This window comes from Nothoprocta perdicaria, unplaced genomic scaffold, assembly GCF_003342845.1.
Source record: "Nothoprocta perdicaria isolate Ctin4 unplaced genomic scaffold, notPer1 scaffold_19, whole genome shotgun sequence".
Taxonomy (NCBI): Eukaryota; Metazoa; Chordata; class Aves; order Tinamiformes; family Tinamidae; genus Nothoprocta; species Nothoprocta perdicaria.
In genome coordinates, this window is record NW_020455093.1 from 2,675,274 (window position 1) to 2,697,825 (window position 22,552).

General features: G+C 38.1%; 1 protein-coding gene across 1 annotated transcript in view; it reads left to right on the top strand.

The window, feature by feature from the left end:
* Positions 1-440: 440 nt before the first annotated feature.
* NOL10 (nucleolar protein 10) overlaps positions 441-22,552 on the top strand; it is a 45,636-nt gene continuing 23,524 nt past the window's right edge. Inside the window, exons 1-13 of the mRNA XM_026037097.1 lie at positions 441-520; positions 1,572-1,617; positions 2,368-2,466; positions 3,212-3,289; positions 4,847-4,884; positions 7,884-8,020; positions 8,747-8,812; positions 10,246-10,306; positions 10,804-10,889; positions 11,246-11,324; positions 12,376-12,525; positions 14,981-15,047; positions 19,109-19,161. Coding sequence (XP_025892882.1) covers positions 455-520; positions 1,572-1,617; positions 2,368-2,466; positions 3,212-3,289; positions 4,847-4,884; positions 7,884-8,020; positions 8,747-8,812; positions 10,246-10,306; positions 10,804-10,889; positions 11,246-11,324; positions 12,376-12,525; positions 14,981-15,047; positions 19,109-19,161 — 1,026 coding nt within the window. The 5' untranslated portion in view covers positions 441-454. The remainder of the gene's footprint in view (positions 521-1,571; positions 1,618-2,367; positions 2,467-3,211; positions 3,290-4,846; positions 4,885-7,883; positions 8,021-8,746; positions 8,813-10,245; positions 10,307-10,803; positions 10,890-11,245; positions 11,325-12,375; positions 12,526-14,980; positions 15,048-19,108; positions 19,162-22,552) is intronic.

Here is a 22,552-nt window from a genome sequence, read left to right on the forward strand (position 1 = left end):
CCTCCTGTTTACTAAGAGGATCCCGTGAACCAAATCCTGGACTCGCCGATTTTCATGCATACGTAAAGTGACACCTGCCTCGATGACCTAGGGCCATTTGGAAGGGCAGTGCTAGCTACCTGGTGGGCAGAAAATTACGTTTATGTTTTAATGCTATTAAAAAAAAAAACAAAAAACAAAAAAAACAGTTTTATCCAAGAGGGAAGAGGGCCGCGGAGGGCATGGCTGCTCTCTTGCCGCCTTTCTCCACAAAGGGAACAAACCCGCCGCTCTCCCTGCGTTTCCGCACGTCGGGAGCCGCTGCCGTTCGGGASGGGTGCGGAGAACGGGCGTTTTTCCCGCATCCAGAGGGGTTGGGGAAGCGGCGCCCTCCTGGAGCGGCCTCCGGCCCGGAAGCGGCCTCGCCTGCCGCCTTCCGCTTCCCGGGCGGCAGGAAGGGGCGCGCGGCGCCGCCATGCAGGTCTCCAGCCTCAACGAGGTCAAGATCTACAGCCTGAGCGCCGGCAGGAGCCTGCCCGAGGTGAGGCCCGCGGCGGCGCCCGCCGCGCCCGGCCCGAGCCCCGAGCCCGAGCCCGAGCCCGCGCCGCGAAGGGGCCGCGGGGATCCCGCCTCCTTCCCCCCAGGAATTCCCACCGCCCCGGGAAGGGTCCCCGGGAATCGGCGGGCGCTGGAGCGTGTCCCGTCGCTCGCTGCCCTGCCACGGGGCGCGGGCTGCGCCGCTTGTCCGGCCGTGCTCGGGTCTCCGCAGCAGAGATCTCAGAAAGCCGGGGCGCTCCTGACACGTTGCTCCTTCAGGATCCCGGTTCCTTCCTTACCCAGATGGCTGCAGGGTTGTAGCTCCTGGGGCTTTGAGCAGGGTGGCACAGCCCAGCCGGACACCCGGTGCTTTGGCATTTGCCAGCCACGGGTTTCACAGAATCACGGAATGGTTGAGCCTGGAAGGAACCCCTAGGGATCATCCAGTCCAACCCCCTGCGCCAGCAGGGACACCCGGGGCACAGGGCGGCATCCAGGTGGGTTTGGAAGATCTCCAGAGAAGGAGACTCCACAGTCTCCCTGGACAAACTCCCTGAGTTTGCGGTTGCTCTGCTGGCCGCTTTGCTGCTCCTCTCTATAACCGGCTGCCAAACGCTGGAGCTGGTGCTGGGTGTTGAGCTGATGCTGCAGCCAAGCCTGGGGCGGCTTACAAAGCCATTCTCCCTGACTTAGTGTTGTACGTGTTATATATAACTACATATATAACTATATATGACTAAAACAGTTACAAAAAATTAGCAATGCTGCTTGCATATCCCTCTGCCCATGTATATTGCATTTATCTTTAGCACGAGGGTAGTTACAATACAGGCACTCAGGAACTCAAAAGAAGTAAACCATTGTTTTAAAATGTAAAATTGCTAAACTTACTAAAGGGATTATTAGTGTAATTAATGCAAAGAAAAAAAACAACAAGGTACCTGCAGATCCTGAATTTCTTATACTTTTAAGTTTGATGAGTTTTAAGCAATTGTCTAGTTTCTTTATGTGTAATAAACCTAATATTGATGATCATTGTCCTTTATTTCTTTCAGTGGCTCTCAGACAGGAAGAAAAGAGCTTTACAGAAGAAAGATGTCGGTGAGTTGTCCCATTGTGTACTCCTTAATAATGCACAGTTATCTGTTTACAACATGAAAGTTCAAAACATTTACAAACACTACAAAAACCCCCAAACTTCTTTTAAAAGAAGTTCAGTCATATCTATCATATTTTGATAGTTAAAAAGAAATAAGCTCTGGAAACCATACTTGAACTTCCTGTAAACTTAATGTAAATAGACTATTACCAATAGGCAGTATTGGGATTGTAGATTGAACAAAGGGTGGGTGATGGGTACGTTTCATGTATATTTTATGATGAAGCCTGACTGCAGATTCCCCAGGGTGTATTCTGCTGTGTTTAGAGCAGTGCAAGAACATCATTTTAGTCTAAGCTTGTTTTGAAGAATAAAGAATGTCCATTTAAGTGTCATAAGTGCGATATAGAAATACTCGTCCAACTAAAATTATAAAGAGATAACAGGGTGATGTGGTGTAATACACAGCCTCTCAGTTCTACAAAAAGCGTGATACATGTTTGCTAATAAAGTATATAATAATGTGTTATATATTTACTACCTCAGAATAGACAAAGTCTGCATAGAGGTGGCCAACTTCTCAGGGTTAACAGACTTGTTAATCTGTGCATAGCATATCTTAATTGTACATGTAGAAGACGAAGACTAACTTTCTGTATTCAGTTAATTCAGTGTACTTCATAAAAAATCCTTACACTTCTTGATTGATACAGTGCTATCTGTATATAAAAAACTTTTTTTTTTTTTAATAGATATTCGTAGAAGAATTGAACTTATTCAGGACTTTGAGATGCCCACAATTAGCACCAAGATTAAGGTGTCCAGAGATGGGCAGTACATTATGGCAGTTGGTGAGTTAACTAAACATCTCTCTATAGAAAAGGCTGAAAATCCTGGAAAATCTTGATCGCAGAAGACCTTACTATTTAAGGTAGATTTGATAGAGTTTGTTTTTTAAATGTTTTTAAAGTTTGACTCCACTGCTATGATATAATAAAACCAGTATCTTGATATTTTGATACTGTGCTGAAACATTTGTGTTCAGAATATAGACATCCTTCTTTTTAGGATACAGTTAAAAACTAAATTCCTAACGGTTTCATTTTTGTGCATGTGTGTGTATTTTATTTTTTTATATATATATAAAATTTCTGAGCATTATTATTTGTTTATTGTTTTAAAGGTCAACAGATAATACTACATTTTGTAATTACTGAGGCAGGCTACAAACCTAAATACTTTGTAGTTGGATTTGTTACCATGAGAAGACTTAAACTTTCAAGCTTACTTTAAGATATTAATACATTTTAAATAATGTATCCAGTAATTACAAAAAGTAAGAAGAGAACCTACCTGTGTCTAGGGAGAGGACTTGCAGGCATGAAAACCCAAAGAGTCTTTAAGTTTAGTTACAGAGAGGCCTGTTTTCCCAGACACAGGGATTTTGGTAATTCTGTTGTTTTCTAAGGTCAGAGTTCTTGTGGTTGAAATACAGTCTGTATTTGTGAAACTTGGTAAAACTTGCCCAAAAACATGCTCTGGGGCTATCTCTTTGTTTAATTTTTTATTAAGAATCTTTTCTTTTCTTTCTTTCAGGAACTTACAAGCCAAGGATCCGCTGCTTTGATACCTATCAGTTATCCCAGAAGTTTGAGAGGTGCTTAGATTCTGAAGGTTAGTACAAGCAGAGTGCTTGCTACCTCTCCTATAAAACTCAGTCTCAACTAAAACACGTTTCCCTCCCTGTGTTGAGGTGGGTCACGATGTATCAGGAAGTTGGGAACAACACAGGAATCTAGAGAAAGATGACCCTTTTTTTTTGCTGCTGCTGTTATTTCTTCTCTTGGAGTTGAATGAGGAAGGCAGCATTCACTTTGAGGTGGTAGACATGGCATTTGCGGAGTGAAGGTGGCCAGAGACCACAGCTCTGAAGAATGCTCTGTGTGATGTCTAGGAGGCTGCAAGTTTTCTCTTCCTTCTGCAAAATTCTGAGGTAGAGGAATGCAGTGTGGTGGTTGCACCATCATTGCTTCAGTGAATTCTCATTGTTTTTCTGTTGGAGCCCAAGCTACCTTGGTGAGTTGGTGAGTTACAGGTACAAGAGAATTCCCCTCCTCCCTCCCCCTATATAAATATATATATAAGCAATATATATATATAAAAAAATATATATGATGTATATATATATGTATATGAGCAATCTGAACAGTGAGTGAGCTGCTATGGCAGCTGCTGTGGATCCTGGCTTTAGGAGGCGTAGATTTGCGCAAGATTTTCCTTTTCAGGAGCAAAGCAGTGAGAGATGAGTAGAGAGTGGCAGAAGTCTTAAGTCATTATAGAAAAATGAAGCTGTGGTCTAGCTGCCATGTGTGCAAAACTGTGGAATAAAAACAAAAATTGAAAAYAACTGAATTAAGTCATGAAAAAGAGAGGCAAGTGTAGTGATGTTTTCTTGTATTACACCCGAGTACTACGTATAATCATGTAGGCCTGGTTTTAGAAGACCAAAAGCCATTATAATGGTGAATGCRTGCTGATATATGTGAACTGAAAGCTATTTTTTTAAAAACTGCCATCTCACTGGACTGTAGAGGTGTGTTTACTTTCAAATTAGCGTAGAGTCACTTCATGTAACTTCAAATAAGGTCACTCGTTCAAATGCAGACAGTTTAGCTGAGGCAGCTACCCAAATCAGTTAAGCCAGCTGAAGTGCAGTTCATTCCAATCTGTGTAGATAATAACTTTCCAATCATGATTATTGACTTCTTGCAACTTTTTATTTCTGTGGAAGTGCTGACACTTTAGAAAGTTAGCATAGATTAACTCTTTTTTTTATTATTATTTTTTAAATCAACCTTTGTGCCTTGTCAAAGATTCATGGACCACACACAAACTGAAGACACGATTGGGTTGGACCTTCCTTTGAGCACGTAAATAGGTGGCTCAGCACCGTGTTGAGGAAAATGTCAAATGTACAAGAATGATAAAAAGATTACAAGATGCTTCAATATGTTTCTGAAGTTTTAGAAAAGTACTTACTGTTTTGAAGCAAATGAAGTTATATAATTAAAGATTTTATCACAGTGGCTGCGTGATGCATTGACACCTGTGGGGAATACTTACATGGCTAAAGGATAACGTGAATGTAAATGTTTTCAGGATTTATGCCAATGTTTGCAAATAAGTTTGCTTGCCTAGCTGACTTAAACCTTATTTTGCTCTCTCCTCTAGTGGTTACATTTGAGATTTTATCAGATGATTACTCAAAGGTATGTTTAATGTTCTCAATGTATAAATGAGCAAATGTGTTTCATGTGTATATTAAAATGCATTTTCATATATGGTTAAGGCAGTCAATCACAACTTTTGGAACAGCAAAATAAAAAAAAAGGGGGGTAGTCAACATTTTTATACCTTCAAAATGTTGTTTGTTTTCTTTGCTTCTTTGTGCTATAATTTGCCTTACCACTTCTCAAGTCTTTTGTCTGTAAAAGAGGAAAAAGTTCAGATAATGTTCTGTTCTATGAAAAAAAAATGTTAAAAGCAGAACTAATCATTCTTTTTTGTGGTAATATATAATCACAGTCACTTGTGACAGTAGTCCAGATGCACAAGAGTTGAAAGGTGGGGTAACTACAACTAAGTAAATAGCTTCGTTTGGCGGGGTTGCTGTAGTCAAAAGGATCTAAGCGTGTGAATGAGGCAAAAATAATATAGAGAAGTATATTTTATTTTGTAAGCTACTGTAACTAGAGAAAACAGTTAAGTTCTCTAGGCCCATGAGCTTTTCTTCAGGTCTGATGCTGATCCCTCTTGCAATTCTGCAGAGGACCTGAAGAAAAGTTCTGTGCTTGAAAGCTGATCTGCTTTCTCCAGCTGCAACGATTAGTGTAAAATAAATAAATAAAAACTCCTTTCTATAAACCATCTGATGAATCAAGGTATTATGTGCCAATAAAATATGAAAATTACTTAAGTAATTTTTCTGATTTAATTGGGAAAACTTTCAGAAATATTTTGGAGGTRAATGTTTGCTTAAATACTCTTCTGAGGTGAGACCTTTGCATTTCTACTGTGAGTTTGTGTTAACAAATTTCCAAGTTGTTAGAGATATTATCGTCCAGTTTCCTAGGTCTGGCCTTTTCAAAATTCCYTCTTGAGTTTTCTAAGCATGTGTGGGAATACAAGTAGCAGGCAGCGCTGATGATGCCTTAGAATGGTTTCCAACCTGTCTGCTTGTCTGTGGGACAATATTTTGTGTTGTAAAGACCAAACAGTTATGTGGGTGAGAAACGTATGTTCACAGATCTGTTTCTGACTAGCTTCTAGCAAGTCTTGTGCCTGTCTTGAGCTAAAATTGGTACTGCATTCCAGCCTGGAGCCCTAGTTTGGCAATTTAACTCAAACTTATTTTCAATTTTATTTTCCAAAAGTGTACCAAATAGTTAGAAAGAAAACTGTTTTCAAGTAGTTGTTTTATTGATGTCTTAAGCATGATTAAAAAGGGACAATGTTTGAGAAATTACACTTAAAACACTTAAAAATTGGAAAGAGAGGTTATTTATGGTTATTTCAGGGAACATATTGTTGACTCATATTCAGATTGTCATCCACAGTCCCAGTTAAGCATCTGAGCTTTCCTAGTTGAAGACTGCAAAAAGGCTGAAGTTTTTTTTCTTCCTCATCATTCTGCAGAAACACATGGGTTTCCACCTAGTGACTTTAGCCACACAGCAAAAGTCTTTTTGCTTTTGCTTCCCAAACGTTCTAGTTTCCTCTAGTGACCAGAATTAATATAATAGGAAGGAAAAACAAATACAGGTTCCATTGAACTTTGTCTGATGATAACAAAAGAAAATATAAATGTCTTTAATTCCAATACCTTAGGGTGTGAAGAAAGCAAGAGCAGAGTGAGTCTGCTCATTTCTCACTGAAAATGAGAAATGCATCATTCTCACTGAGTCTTTTCCTGGTAACAGTTTTTTGGTGGCTTGCTGTTAGTTTGCTAGCAGACTTGATACTGTTATTTAAATTAAATATGATTTACTTTTGTGCTCTTGGAGTTTATTTAGCTTCTGTACTGCACAAAGCTGCAGAGATTTCTTCCTTTGTGGTGACCTAGTAGGTACAGCAGAGAAAATATTTGGTCTGAATGTTGGTTTAAGGAAATAAGTAAAAAAAACTTTGCTTCTTTTAGACCTGCAATTAAAAGTACAAAGGTGTGAGGCCCACAGTTGATTGTTTTTCATATACAACCCAGAGAACAGTTGTGGCTGGAAGCAATARCTGGAGAGCAGCAGGGTTGGATGGAGCAGGTTGCCCAGAACTGCTTAGGTTTTAAGTATCTCTGAGGATAGAGACTCTACAGCTTATCCAAAGAGCCTGTCCCAGCATTCAGCCATCCTCACAGTGATGAGTGTTAGTGTTCAGGAGTGGTGCTAACATCACCCATGCAGCTGCATTTGTATTCCAGTGTGAAACAGGTTACCCTTCTGAAAGAAAATACTCCACTTTGTTTCAGATCTCAGGAGGGCCTACCAGTTAATAACAGAGTTGTAGAATTATAATAATAGGGTAGATTTAGAATAAAAAGAGTATTAGAATGATAGAATAGATAAGATTTAACTAAGAGGAGATTTGGTGATAACTTTTTAGGAAGTGGTAATACAATTAGCACTTCTTTCATTTCCCGTGAAGGAAAAATACGTGGGTTTATGTACAAAGGTACAAGAATGAAAACCACAGTGGTACTTGTTCTTCCTTGGAATTCTTATCATTGTTAGCAATGCTAACAGTATAGTCCAGCAGTTGGGATTTATTTATTTTTTTAATCTTAACTGTGCACCAAGTGTGTGAAGACATAGGGGTTATATCTATTCTAAACTAAACTAGCACCTATTCTGTCCTAAGCTACATAAAGATGAGGCTCAGCCAGCCTCAGGAGTTTCCTGTGGCTGCCCATATTATCTGCATCCTCCAGGTATGATTTTGGGCCAGGCTGACAGCTACTGCTTCTGGGTGAGAGTTAGTTTCAGGATATCGCRTAAACTTTAAGCTTGCATTCAATATTTATTAATGAAGTGTTTTGTCGTGGCTAGTGGAAATGACAAAGCACTTGTGAATCATTCCTACTAAACATGGTATTATTGACATGGACTCAATAACCTTGTGCAAGTTTGAAAAATCACGGGAGTTTCTGTTACAGCAGAACTTGATGGGATATTGCCGTTGTCTTAYGTATATTCGATTCCTTCTGCTTTGTTTTCAGATCGTCTTCTTGCAGTGTGACAGATTTGTGGAGTTTCATTCACAGCATGGTCACTACTACAGAACAAGAATACCAAAATTTGGTAGAGATTTTTCTTACCACTATCCATCCTGTGACCTGTATTTTGTAGCATCAAGGTATTGATCAAATGCATTATTTTGTTTCACTTGTGTTGGGAATGTTTTCCAGTAATAAAGTGAACATAAAAATACTGAAAAAGTCGAGAATACATTTTATTCCATTTTTTACTGGAATAAAATGGTATAAATTCCACATTCGTAATGGAGACTGGGAGGAGTAGAAAAGGTGAGAAATAGCGATTAACACAGTTTATTGTATCATTTAAGACTGTAACTCTTAAACCAGGTACATCATGTATTTGGAAACTTGTTATCAAAATTGCAATTCATTTTATTAAAAAAAAAAAAAGCTGAACATCTAAATAAGAAAAGATGACGTTTTCTGTCTCGGCCGGTGTTTCATTACTATTCAAATTTGATATACTGAGCACAATCACATATAATGAGTTTTTGAAGATGTAGAAAAAAATAGAACAGAGTCTTTAAGGTGTCAAACAAGTGATTCAAGATGTAAGGGAAATCAGAGCAAATTAAAAAAATCTTAAGAGAATTGATGCATCTTTTATCTGGAAAAGACTAACTGATATGTCATTGTAGTGCAGCTGTCCATATGTTTTGGTGAACATACACTTTTTTTGAAAGGTAGATTTAACTTATAAATTATATAGTTAGTCAATTTAAGCTTTTGACAAGAGTTTTCATGACTTCCCCTAATTTGTAACAATATTTTTTCAGCATTTGTAAGAGGAATTAGTCATTTTAGATGTTTCTTTTTCTTTGTAGCTCTGAAGTGTACAGGCTGAACCTGGAACAAGGAAGGTTTCTGAACTCCTTGCAGACTGAGGCTTCGTAAGTATTTTTAATGCATGACAGTTGTCTTTCCCACCAGGTGGAGCCAAACTTCTACCAGGCTCCCTCTGAGCATTGCATCTGAATACTGTCCATTGCAAGGTAGAGTTCAAAAAGGAACATACTCCGAGTTCTGTTTTATGTTCTGTCATTCTTTTCTTTTTTTTTAAAATATATTTTAATAGAGTTTTATATATTAAGCAATTTCAAAATTGCTTAGTATTAGACAATGAGTCTAATAACTTGGTCTTAAGAATGTTCCGTTAAACCTTTACCATTAATCGTCAATTCAATCATCATATATAGATCTACCCCAGGGGGGAACTTTCCCAGACATGCTGTTGTCCTTTTGTCTCTTCAAATAGTCTGAAGAGATTTTTCTGTCAACGCGTGTCTTAATTTGTTTGAAATATCTGTCAGAGCAGCTGCTGAGCTGCTTTTGTGTGTCGAGAGGACAGATTTACCTGGCTAAAGTGGTCAGTGGGTGGGTGATAGCAAATGCTCAGTGGGTAAGATGGCTTAGTAGCAATGTTTGGGCAGACACAACTAAAGCAGTTGAGCAGCAGCAGAGCAAAGAGGATAAGCCAGAAGTGGGAGAGTTGTGGTTCTTGTGGGAAATCTGAATCAGAGATGAGACTTGAAGATAGGAGAAGGCTGTAAGGCAGGAGAATGAGATGTGTTGTAGAATTAGAGGTAGCGGGCTCTGAAGGGCAGAAGTTGGGAGGCTTTGGAGTGAGTGGGTGTCTGGGCATAAGGAGCAGCCAATGCTTTACAAAAATAAATTTCTGTGCTCAGAAAGAGCTCTTGGGGATATATGAAGCTCCAAGGTGCACTGTTGAGTACAGGGTACTTCAGAGAGGAAGGGAATACAGGCTCTTGCTTAGAACATGGGGATTTCTGTAAGCTTTGCAGGATACAGAATGTGGAAGACCTTTTGACAAAATTGACTATACAGTGGAGGAGAGAGATGTGGCAAACCTTGATCATGGGGCTGGTGGGTATGGTCAGAGAATCCTTCACCCTGGAAGGAAGCCCGGGAGGTCTCTAGCCCTTTCTCCTGCTTGAAGCATGATCAGTGCTAACGCAGATGAGGTTGCCCAGGGCTTTTTCCAGGTGCTGCTAGAGGACTCCAAGGGTTCCACCACCTTTCAGAGCAACCTGCTCCGGTGTTGAATTATCCTCCCGTGGAAAAATGTTATCTTTACATCCAGTCAGAGCATCCCCTGCTTCAGGTTCTGAGCTCTCTCTCTCATTCTCTTCTGAGCTTGGCTCCAGCTTCTTGGTACTCTTATCTTAGGTATCGGGAAGCTGCTATTAGGTGCTCCTTTGTTTCTTCAGGCTAAGCAGTACTGTTCATGGTACCAAAATCTTTTTAGTTATTCACATGCCAAGTCAATCTGAGGTCATCCAGCACGCTCCTTTTTCTGTTTTAGAGAGAATAATGTCTGTGACATAAATCCTACACACTTCTTGTTCGCTGCAGGGACAGCTGAGGTAAATGTTTGCATTTCTTTTTTATAAAAGCACTGTAATACTCACTTCTCTTTTGTATTATTTTGCGAAAAGATAAGAAATCATGACATATAGCTAATTATCTCACTTGTCCTTTTAAGTATTGAACCATTAAACAAGAAATCTGTTTTTAGAGTGTAATGTAGTTAAGGTTTCTGAGCTATATTGGTTGCTGAGATGCTTAAGATTTTGCAGAAGAAAGAGAAATTAAGATTGTCTTTCCTCAAAATACAAACATTGTAGAAATTAGCAAGTGTTTGCACCATATTAATATTGGGAAATTGGTACTAATAGTTTACTTTCAGATAACAGTTTTTAAAAATAYAAATGACATATGTAAAAATGGTATGGCATTATTAAAACAACTTATGTCAGCCTAGGAAATATGATTATATATGAAATCATAATTTTATTAAAACATTTTCAGAATACTATTTTTTTTTTGTATAAGCTCTAAATATATTTTCTTTACCATTTAGGGYAAGGTGGAATGCTGGGACCCTAGAACTAGAAATCGAGTTGGGTTGCTGGATTGTGCTTTAAGCACTGTGACAGCAGACACAGAGTGAGTAAAAATTACCTTTAGGAAGTGTGTCCTTCCTTTTTGAGAAGTTTTGYCTTTAGAAACAAATCCTATTTTGCATTAATATGGTCCGCAAATAATCTCATTGCTAGTGGGAATAAAGGGTTCATTGTGACTTTSATCTCTTAGTAATTGATCTGAATAAAAATGCTGGGTTTTCGACTATTTATACTACTACAAATTGTAAATATGAATAATACAGCTTTTTTGAAGAAGTGCAAGTGCATCTGAGCGATATCAGTAAGTCAATTTGCATTAATTATTTTAGCTATTTTATTTTTTAAATATTTACAACTTTTATTGAAATAATGTCTAATTATAATCATTATGCTTTGCAGGATAGATGGTTTGCCATCCATTTCAGCACTGAAATTTAATGGAGCTTTGAATATGGCTGTTGGAACATCTACTGGGCAGGTAGCTTTAACTTCCTGTGCAATAGATCTCAGGAGGTGCTATATTCTTGGGATTGTCAGCTTGTGCTTTGAGTACAAAATAAGATATACATTTTATGTGTAGCATAGTAGTAGTCATTTTTAAAGTGCAGGTTATTCTTAGCAAATGCTCTTATGGTTCAGAATACTGTAGGATTCAGCTTGAAGTCATCACAGAATCATACGATACAGTTTCAAATTCTGCAGTTTTCTTTTGACTCAGGAGTTAAGTATATGAGTGAGTTRCTGCTTTTTGTGACTCTGAGATATCAGTACCATCTCAGTGCTGCATAACTGCTCTCCTTTATCTTGCAGAAATGATTTTTACTACTTCTGGCCATATTAGGGGATTATTTCAATTAATTTATTYGTTTTTACCAGTCCATTTACAAAGTGAAGTACAAGGATTTTTTTTTTTTCCCTGTCTTGGATCTTTCATGAGGGTTAGAAAACTGCAGCTTGTTCAAGAGGAGATGCATACATAGGAGTTGTAGCTGTGGTGGTTTTAGGGCACATATGAGATGTGAGACCAGTTTTATTACAGAATGTATTTTGGGTATTGTAGGTAATTTTTGAGAGCAAAATGCAGGTTTCTGGAAAACGTGGTCATTTTCTTAATAATAATAAAGAAAACTCCACCTTTGTTGTACTGAGAGGATAATCACTGAATATAGAARGGCCTCTGAAAATGTAAATTTTGCAAGAGTAGTACAAGAATCTAGAAACTGTTAAATAAAATATATAAAGAGCCTTGAAAAGTACAAGTACTTTTTCAGTACAAATTGAAAAGACTCGGAAAGATATTTGGGCCTTAAGTTTGTTCTTTATTTTTCTAGATAGAAGCATGTTGCTGGTTAAAATAAATTGTAAACTGAACTGTTTTAATGAGCATTCTTCAGCTTTTAAAATTTTTGTTATATAAAACTYGTCATGTGTTTTAAGTAAAAATTCAGTTTTATTTAAATCATTAGTGGATAATTATTTTAGGTGATTTCCTCTTGATTTTAAGTGTAATCTGTGTTTTATTCTTCTAGGTTTTATTATATGATCTCAGGTCCAGTAACCCATTAATAGTCAAAGATCACCAGTACGGGCTGCCTATTAAGTCGATTCAGTTTCAGCATCAGTTAGATTTGATTATCTCTGCAGATTCTCGAATCATTAAAATGTGGAACAAAGATACAGTAAGTGTTTTTGTTGTTGCATTTATATCTTTTATGTTCATTTTTCTCTTCCTGTTCAGTTTTAACTTAAATAATGAAGCTTGAATTCAGTGTAGGATTTTTTTTTTAATGTGCTCTAATTTTCACWGGATTTTGTCCTAACTAAACAAACCAACATCTGAAAAGGTCCCCAGCAGTCTGTCAGGTGCACTATCTTGTTTCTTTAATGTTTTGTTAAGCATCTGCCTAAGAAGGTTTTAAAAACAGAAAGCAGTATCTTAGCCATTGCCATGGTTTATACATGGTTCCTCGCAGTGTGCTTGAACACAACCATTTCTGATTTTTTGATCCAATTTCCTACTCAAAAAAAGGGATAACTTCAYGGCTAGGTTAGTTTGTAAGCTATTAAAATCGGATACTGCTTGTTTCCACAGAAAAATATTTCAATCCTACATCAAAATTACAATRTGTATTACACATGTTGTAATAATTAATTATTTTGTATTAGACAATATCTTACCCTTGTCCTTTGCCCCCGGAGATGAAGTTGAGCTTTCCAATTATGAACATTTTGTTGTTGTTATCGTTGTTATATGGTGCTTTTTTTTTTTTACATCAGKGCATCTGGCACAGAATTTGCTAACCCATAGATCTGTGGTAACACCACTGTAGTTTGGTTTGGTTTAAGGGGCTGTCTTTAGTCATTATATTCCTCCTAAAAAATAATATGCTTTATCCTATATCTGTGCTTTTCTAGATTATAATAAAATATATCAAGAGCAGTTAATTTAAAGGTTTTTTTCTGACATCTCAAGCAGCTCTTTTCTGTTGTCGTGCCTCTTCATGAACTTTCAATAGCCTCTTTTATTTTTTGTGTGTGTGATTTCAGTTTTTTTGCAAGCTCCTCTGCAGTTACTTTCCATTGTCTGAAAGGGCAAATAAATTAATGGCTATTATTTAAACCATCTGCAGCAGCCTCTCTCTCCATTTTCCTGAGGTATACGTATTACCCTCAGAGAGGATTCACAGCTATAAGGTCTGTCAGGTGGCCTCTGCAGTGGGAAAAGGGAGGTTTTTTTGCTGCTGGAAGGCCCAGAGAGCTTTGGATGCTTTCCTGGCATGTGTTCCAGCTGGCTCCASCTCTGCCAGATGTTGGTTCCTGCCTATCTCTGGCCGGGCCCCAACTGCAGAGGCAGACTGGGGTGGAGAGCATCTGGCTTTGATACCAGAATAGCCCCATGCCGGGACGTGCCTTGGGGTGGGGAGCGAGCGCGAGGCGCTTTGTCTGCGAAGGCCGGCGTGGGGGAAGACTCCGATTAATCATCGGGGAGAGACCAGAGGTGGGTGGGGTGGCAGCACAGAGCTGCGAGGGGAAGGAAGGGCCCAGAAAGGTAGGTGGGATTGCTGCAGGGGAAGAAAAAAGAGGAACAGGATCAAAATTGACTCTGTTCCTGTCCCTCATTTAGAGCTGTGTCGACATGTACACTCACGCTTCAGGATCTGCGGCCCGCTTCTTAGAGCCTCTTCTTTTACTGGCTGTCTTCTGTGTTGGCATATGAGAGCACCTGTATTTTGTCTGGGTTTTTCAGACTCTGTTCCAATTCTTACTTTTTTTTGAGAATGTTGTTTCCTGCTTTTTACTTTTTCTTAAATACTGTAACAACTACAATTTCATCTTTCTAAGTTAGGTACAGATGAGGGCGTTTATTCAAACCTCTATAATCAGAGAATCACAGAMTGGTTGAGGTTGGAAGGGACCCCTAGAGACCATCTAGTCCAACCCCCTGCTCCAGCAGGGACACCCGGAGCACGGGGCACAGGGCGGCATCCAGGCGGGTTTGGAAGATCTCCAGAGAAGGAGACTCCACARCCTCYCTGGGCAGCCTGTTCCASKGCTCTGTCACCCTCACAGGAAAGAAGTTCTTCCTCACATGGAGATGAAGATAATGTTGAGATATTGAGCTTATAAGCTCAAACTCAGTAAAGTCAGGTGAAGTGCTGTGCTGTGTTTTTATGTAGACATGAGCAGATAGGAGGACGCAACCTGCAGAGGCAAATTCCAGTGGCAGCCTATCATTTCAGCTAGCATGCTTACCAAAAATGAAACAATTCAGCCTTGGACATAACGGTGTCTGTACCTCCAGTGAGCCGGGACCTTACCCTGCTTCCACAAAATAAGGCAGCAGCTGTTTGTTGCAGTCGATACAAGCTGATGAGARCAGAGCTGCTGGAGCAGAAGCAGTGGCAGAGCAAGTGCAGGTCTCACTGTGCCTTGCTCTGTCTTCAGTAACATGTAGGCTACACCTCTGTGTAAGGGACCTGATCAATGACAAAATACAGTGTTGAATTCCCTATACTTATCCATCTTTGTTCCATATTTCGTAGCTCCTATAAGGTTATTTTTAACATTCAGTTGTACTGCATTTAATTATATTGTTTGAATTCTTTGTAATACGTTTTCTTACTACTATTTCAGGGGAAGATATTTACTTCAATGGAGCCAGAACATGATATCAATGATGTCTGTCTTTATCCAAATTCAGGTACATTAGATAATACCAAGTTCAAAAGAAAAAGCTAATGTTACCCAAAGATGTAATCTTTTTTTCTTATTTGGGTGTACAGATTAGGTCCACTTTCTTCCTTATGTTAGATTTGGAACAAAGGGGTTGCTTCTCAGTGTCACTGCTTTCTCTGCATCTGTGTTAAATCTCTTTGTAGTTAAGAGCTACCGTGCTGTCAGCTGAATGATCAACTAGTTTTGCCTCTTCAAATCTCTTGAGCCTTCATAAGAATATAATTTTTGACTTTTTTTTCTGGTCGCAGTCCCAAATGAATCATAGCTTGCTTTCTAGATATACTAAAAACATCTTTATTAACAAGGTTGCAAAATTCTACAAGTGTTTACAAATATTTGATTTTCTTGGTTTAAGTATAGAACTTCTTGTGCCCTCATGCAACAGGTTTTAACTTTCCCCCTTTGCCTTCAGTTCCTTCATTGTTAGCTAGTATATGCCACCTAATTCCCACATGGAAAGCAGCACCGTAAAAGATGCAAGTTCTCTAGAATGGCACATGACAAAATTCTTAATCCTGGGCATGCCTGTGTTGCAAACTCTGCACTTTTCTCAATTTTAGATAGAGGTAGTTGTGAAGAGAGTGACTTAGGCTTTAGGTTATACTAGCTCCTGAAAATCCGGATTGCAGATAACTAAGGTTGAGATTTCTAGCAAGTTGCAACTTATCTTGGCTTTTCTGCCAAGTTCAGTTAAGAATGTGTCCTTTATTTCCTGCAAGATGATTATTTAAATACAGTGCTCTCCTGAGAGGGTGGGCATTTCTGAGCTCATGCTGTAGCAGAATTTTAAGGGTCTATAAGATCTAGCTGAAAAAAAATATAAAATCATTTCCACGTTGCTCAGGGTTAACCCCTCTGAAACAGAATGGTGTTTGACTGCATTTGGACCAGGTTAACTGAGCCTTCAAAAAGGTTTGCCTTTTCAATGCCTTTTCATTGATGTCCCCTATACTTGACTTTTTTTYCCCGGGTCAGAGCAATGAGTCAAAGTCGGGCAGAATATGGACTCTGTGGCATGAGACTGGGGGTACGTGTTGCCTGTCCTGTCCTCCGTGTACTTAATTAATGAGTCAATTCACGGATATTTGAGAATAGCTGTGATAACAACGTGGGCTCTGCGGTGGTGGGTAGCTGAGGTTGCCAAACCTGGTCTTGTCTCTTCCATAGCCTCTCCAGGGAGAGGTCATTAGAGTGAATTGTCCCTAGAACCTCATCCAGGCTTCACCTCCRAGGAGCTAACTGATTTGATCCAAAAGAGAGCCCCAAGGTTGGTTAACATCCCCACCATGATGATCATTAAGGACCATGACGAGGAGTGACAAGCAGCTAAGTAGTTTATCAGTGACAAAAATGTAAGATGGCCAGCATTACTTTATCCTCATTCCCAAATTGAATAACTAAATCCCTAAAAATCAGGAACTAATTTCCAGTTGTGGGAACTGGGAAATTCAGACTCGCCCGAGCACTGGTGCAGTTATGAACACACTCCCTTTGGTCACTGAACAGATTCCAAGAGATCCTTGCCCAGGCTGTACTCCTAATGCTTCCTGCAGAACTGCTGCTCTCAAATCCATTACCCTAATAGCATGGTTATGCTTCACTTAAAACTAGTGTTTGCTGTTCATAGGACAAGATGCTCTAATGTTTTATGTCATTGATGTGGGCAAAGTTTAGACTTTTAGTAAGAAACACATGTTTTGATTCAAGCTGGAGGAAAATAATTTCAGAAATCTCATGAAAAACAGGGCCTTGAATTCACATTTAGAATATTTCATTTAGGGGAATTATTGTGTAGTTCATGCAGATATTTTACTTTTTCATTTTACATTTATAATTTTGCGGTAAGAGTTGTAATAGTCTAATTTCATTTTAAAATGACAATGATAGCTGCTACTTCATATTAATTCCAGCCCTTTCTGCAGAAAAAAAAGTCTTTTGCATGTGCTGTAATGAAATACTTCAATGCTGCATTGTCAGAATTATAAAAGAATAACAGAATAGAAAACAGAAGCTACATTGAAACATAAAATATTGTGAAGTATTTATGGTAAACTGTTGGTCAGTTTAATGTGAAAAATGTACTCTTAAATTGAAAAGATTTTTTTTTAATAATTTTACCAACTAGCTTCAGAGCTACTAACTTTCATAGGAAGCAACCCTTGTGCGTCATTGACCAAAGTACTTGATGACCAGGTTTATTGCATCTCTTAAAGTAATTATGGGCCTCTTTCTTCTTAATTACACATGCACAGAATAGGGTCAGGGAGAAAAGTTTTGCCATTATTGAGTAACCTTGACTCAACTTGAGTTAAGTTCTATAATACAAATGAAACCTAAGAGCATTTTAGCAGCAGTGAGTAGAAAATTACGTTTCTTCTGTTGCAGTTATTGTAGAAATATTWAAAAGTTTTCCTTTCTTTAAAGCTATTTCTCTTATTTAATACTGCTCCATGGTTATCCCCTTAAACTGGTAATTCCACAGTGTATACTACTTTCCTAAGTTGGTCCTATTCAAATCTCTTCTCTGGAAAATAAGAGTTGTCATTTATTTCTCTCTGAACTGTCTTGCAAGTGATCCATGTAGACTGTTTAGTAGTAGGTGGAAGGCTCTGGAAGATGAGGCTTTCCTTCGTTACCATCTTTGAGGCACCTGCACAATTAATTTCCAATATTTTATCTCTAGTGGTTTTTATTCAGTCAATAGAGAAATTCCCATTCTCTTGTGGTGGTCATGAACATACTGAGGTGTTCAGGGAGCTCTTAATTCATGAAATATATGCTGTAAATTCTTGCTTTTTTTCCTTAAACTGCTGCCTGCAAACCTTTATGGATTTGTATTTTAGCCTTAGTTTGCTGACTAAGCTTTCACMAATTTCTTGCTTTGCCAAGAAAGAAAGCCCCCCCTTTTTTTTTTCTTTTTCCAACATTGAGAGTCCAGCTGCATTGTATGTTTTTAATAAAAGGATTAGGTAGGAAGGATTACCCCACCCAAGTTAATTGCGTTCCTCTAGTTGGGTGTAAATTATATTTCTCCCCTCTGGGTGTGTGGTAATTGACCCCATTATTCATAGTCTCAGTAGCATAAGTTACAGTACTTTTAATCAGAAAGTTATCTAACTTGATTGCTGCTCTTCTTCTTTTTTTTTTTGCTCTATCTTCTTGTAATAAATGATGTTCAACTATATAGAAAATTCAAAATTGAGACAGGCATAAAGTATATGCCAGCCAAATGTCMTTACTGTCTTCTCACATAGAAGGAAATGAAGAATAAATCTCATTTTGAAGTTATCCTATGATATTGTATATTTTCCATGAATTCGTTATTTCTACAGTAGTTTTTATATTCAAATTATTTTTAGCCATTACCCACAGTATCTTATTTCTGTAAGAATAGGTATTTCAAGTTTTCTATGTGCCCCAATTTGTTAATATCAATGGTATTGTTATATTTGAAGCCACAAAATCCTGTCTCTCATTTTATGTTGGAAGGATATCCTTGGCTTCCCCAAATGAAATATATAGAAATATGTAAACTGTGGTATAATTTATGACCTTGTTTAGAATATATGTGTGTGTATTTAAAAACAAAGCAAAACACAACCTTATATTATTAATACCAGCTTATATCTGGGGTTTTAAGAGCATTACTACCTGGATTTGCTCTAAACAGTAATACGGGGTGAACTATTTAAATTTRTGAAAACTGGCAGTCTGCAGTTGTCAGAATTAAGTGTCTCTTTAAGCAGTCGTGACCAGCTATTAAGTTGCAGGGCAAAAGGCAGAAATAAATAAATAAACAAACAAACAAAAAGCTTCATTGAGTGCTGTCATACCTTCCTTTCCCGTTTTTCTTAAATGATGCTGTAAGCCCAGCTTGGTTTGGTTTGTCTTTGAAATGAATTTGAAATGAATTTGAAGTGAACATAGGAATCTACTTCATCAGAATTAAATGCCTCAAGTGTATGTATTAAAAAGTGAAGTTATCCTCTTATGACCAATATTTTTACTTTGGAAATCTCTTTTTAGGAATGCTAATGACTGCCAATGAAGCCCCTAAAATGAATATCTATTATATGCCAGTAAGTAATACAAATTAACTCTGTGGAATTCTCAGTACTGATAAGCAAAGGTATTGCTGTTTTAAAATTGTCAATGGTTTGGTACTGCTAAAATGTTCATGTTGGAAAACGATTTCTGTAAATTCACATTTATATTCTCTGACTTMTCATGATAAAGATAGTTACCCATAATTTATTCATATAACATTATTAAACATTATTTAATGAATTTATGAATTTAATGAAACGTTATTTAATGAATTTATTCATGTAACATTATTAAAAGCAATGTTTAATCTTGCCTTTTGTTACCAGTTCCAAACCTGGCTAGTGGCAACAGGAAGCGTGGAGCTTCTTTGTGCTAGTTGTTGATTAGTTGAGCAAAAAGGAATGATTAAGTAGGACCCATGTAGTTTATTATCAAGATAATTTTGCTTTGCTATGAACGATTTTATTAATGTATTTAGTACTTAGCATATATGACATAGTCATGGCACTTGGCATTCTTCTGTCATAACAGAGAAAAATACTGTTGTGTGGCTTCAGGTGTGATTCCTAGCCGTGCCTTCTGCTCAATATCCTGCTTGAGTGAAACCTTTTCACTTGGGAAAATGCTCACTTGGAAAGCTCAATTACACGCTCACCTTTGAGGACTGGTTTTAGGGAGACAACAGCAGGACACCCTGGTGGTGTTTGTGTGGGGAATTGCCCRGAAACACCTACACCTTTTGTTTTTGACCATGCAGGACATGCAGTAGGATTTTTGGCCTGGTAGGATGTAAATACTTGGGTATGTATGAGAATGGTATATGCAGAAGGCCACATTGGGCTCTGAAAATAAGTATGTTTTTCCTTAAGTGGTTTTATTCACATTCTGGACATTTCTTTTTAACATTTGAATTGTGGTTTGTATCAACTGTTACAAAATCTGAATTCAGATGAAGAATTTTAATTTATTTATTTTAATTTTTTCTTCCTGTATGGTTTTGATTTCACATATGTCTTGTAGATGTCCAGGCATAACCACATACTTTCAGAACAGTGTTATAGCACTGATGATATTTGCATGCATTACTAGATTTTTGCATTCTAAAAGTGCAAAATTTTATGCTAAAGCTCTTTTTGTATGTCRGGTTACTTTCCAGCTGTAAATTGATGACTTCCAGCCATCATAAATTTTACTAGCTAGTACAGTTACACACTTGGGATGCCAAACGAGGGAGRAATGAGAGCAGTGTTTTTGCATTTAAGGACAAATGTTATCTATGGTTAGAGATTGAAAACTTTCTATTTACTATTTTCTGTTTACTTTCTCTTTTTAAAGAGGTTTAAAAAGTAGGTCTTGGGTATTTTAGCTATCTTCTTTTTAATTAATGGGTTAGAGAATAGAGACTTTTATACTTTCCAAGTCTATCCATTATGTAGAATTTGAATAGACTGCTTATTACTGAATTGAAATAATTCRGAGGAAAAGAAGCATTCCTGCTGTCACAAAGAGGAGGATCCAGCATCTCTCTGAAAACAGAGACTTTTTTTGTGTATGAGGTGCATGAAGTGTGGATTTTACAGCTATTAAAAATATGATGCATTAGAGATGCACATCCAACATGGTGACCCAGCCCCAAATTGCTTGACCATCCCTGGCAATCAGCGTTTGTTAGAACATCCTCTAGCTGGTATGGGCTTTGCTAGTACTCAAAGTTAACCTGAAACACAATTACTTTTTACTGTCTTGAATTTATTGTCGTAGAATACTCTGTAAATACTGAATTCATGTTTCTGAAGTCAAATATATAAATTTTAGCCAATAATCATCACTTCATGGTAGATTTCAGACTATACTTAGGTATTAGCTGTGAACTAAAGTATTGTTTAATAGGGACTAGTATTTGTTTATAGGGACTAGTATTTGTTTATTGTTTAATAGGGACTAGTATTTGTTTATAGGGACTAGTATTTGTTTATTGTTTAATAGGGACTAGACAGACAAGAATGAAAGGGCTGGTACAGTTGTGTAATTGAAGACTTTCTTATTGTACTTCCTAAAAATGAAGCATGTAGCAACTAAATCTATTTTATTGCCTTTTTTTTTCTTTTTTTTTAATGTCTCTTCTAAATGAAGAAAATATGAAATGGAGAAGTTATGTCAGCCTTTAGCTGCTCCAGAGTGTTTGTTATTAAGAAGAACTCAGTGTCTTGTTGTTACAGTTTCATTTCTTGATCTTTGGGGCTGGTTGTTTGAGCTCAGGGATACACATCTGTCCTTTGGTTTGTGTGTTAGGAGGTATTAAGACATGTTTCCTTCCTGTCCTTGGAGCGCTGAGCAATATCCTTGCACAGACAAAGATTAGTTTAGTTTTTTTGGGTCTTTGGAATAAAACTCTGAAGACATAGTAATTCTGCACTGCTCGACCTCTTTTCATGGCCAATTTTTCTGGTTTTTATTGTATATATTTCTTCAGGAGTTAGGATTCCTTTTTCCCAGTAACTAGTTTGATTTTCTCTTGGTTTGTTTGCTTTGAGATAAACATGAATGCTACTTAAGACATGTCCTCTCGTTTTGAGATGATGACAAGAATTATGTTGTTATCCTTTAATTCCACAACAGCCTAAATGCCCGAGGGAAATGCTACTAATACAGTGGACAGTCTACTTGGAACTTTTGGAAGTAGTTTTGTGTATCGTGGCCAAAGAGGATCCATTCAGCTGTCCCAGCCCCTTATTGCGCTAGCAAATTACTGCACATTTTAAAAAGCCTTTATTGGAACAACTACAAGGAAATATCATGGCAGAGGTTGAGGAGGATACTTCAGATTTCTAATAGAGGCTGCTGTGCTCTAGCCKTTCTTATTAATAAAATGGAAGAAAAATCCTCAGAAGAAGAGGTGCAAAGAAGTAGAGTCTTTCTGAGCAATAAACCTGAGCTATGCTGCCTCTTGGGGGGTTTTATTACAATAGGACTAATATGGTGGGGCTGATATGGTGACATGGTCCTCACCTAGGAGGGCCTCATGTTGGGCCTGCTCAGAGGATGGGCGCCCTGGGCTCACATCTCGCTCCAGCATCCCTCTAGATGCGGCTATTCTCTCCACTGCCAATCGCAAAGCCAAATTTCCATGGCAAAACTCAAGAATCAGCCTCTTGAACTTTGAGATTATAAAAAAAATTACAAGTATCGTAATGTTGTCTGCAAATGAAATGGCACTGCAGACTTTTCAGCTAGGTATGTGTGACATTTGAGACTAGGAATGTCTGAGAGCGCTGTGCTTGTCCTAAAAGAAATTCTTAACAGTTGTGCCCTTTATGTGCAGAGCCTTTAGCAGAGGGAAAAGGAAGGTGATTTTTGGTTTCCTAGAAAGGTCAGGCAGGCTTGGTTTTGAACGACAACAAAATTCCSTGTGCAGGGAATGAA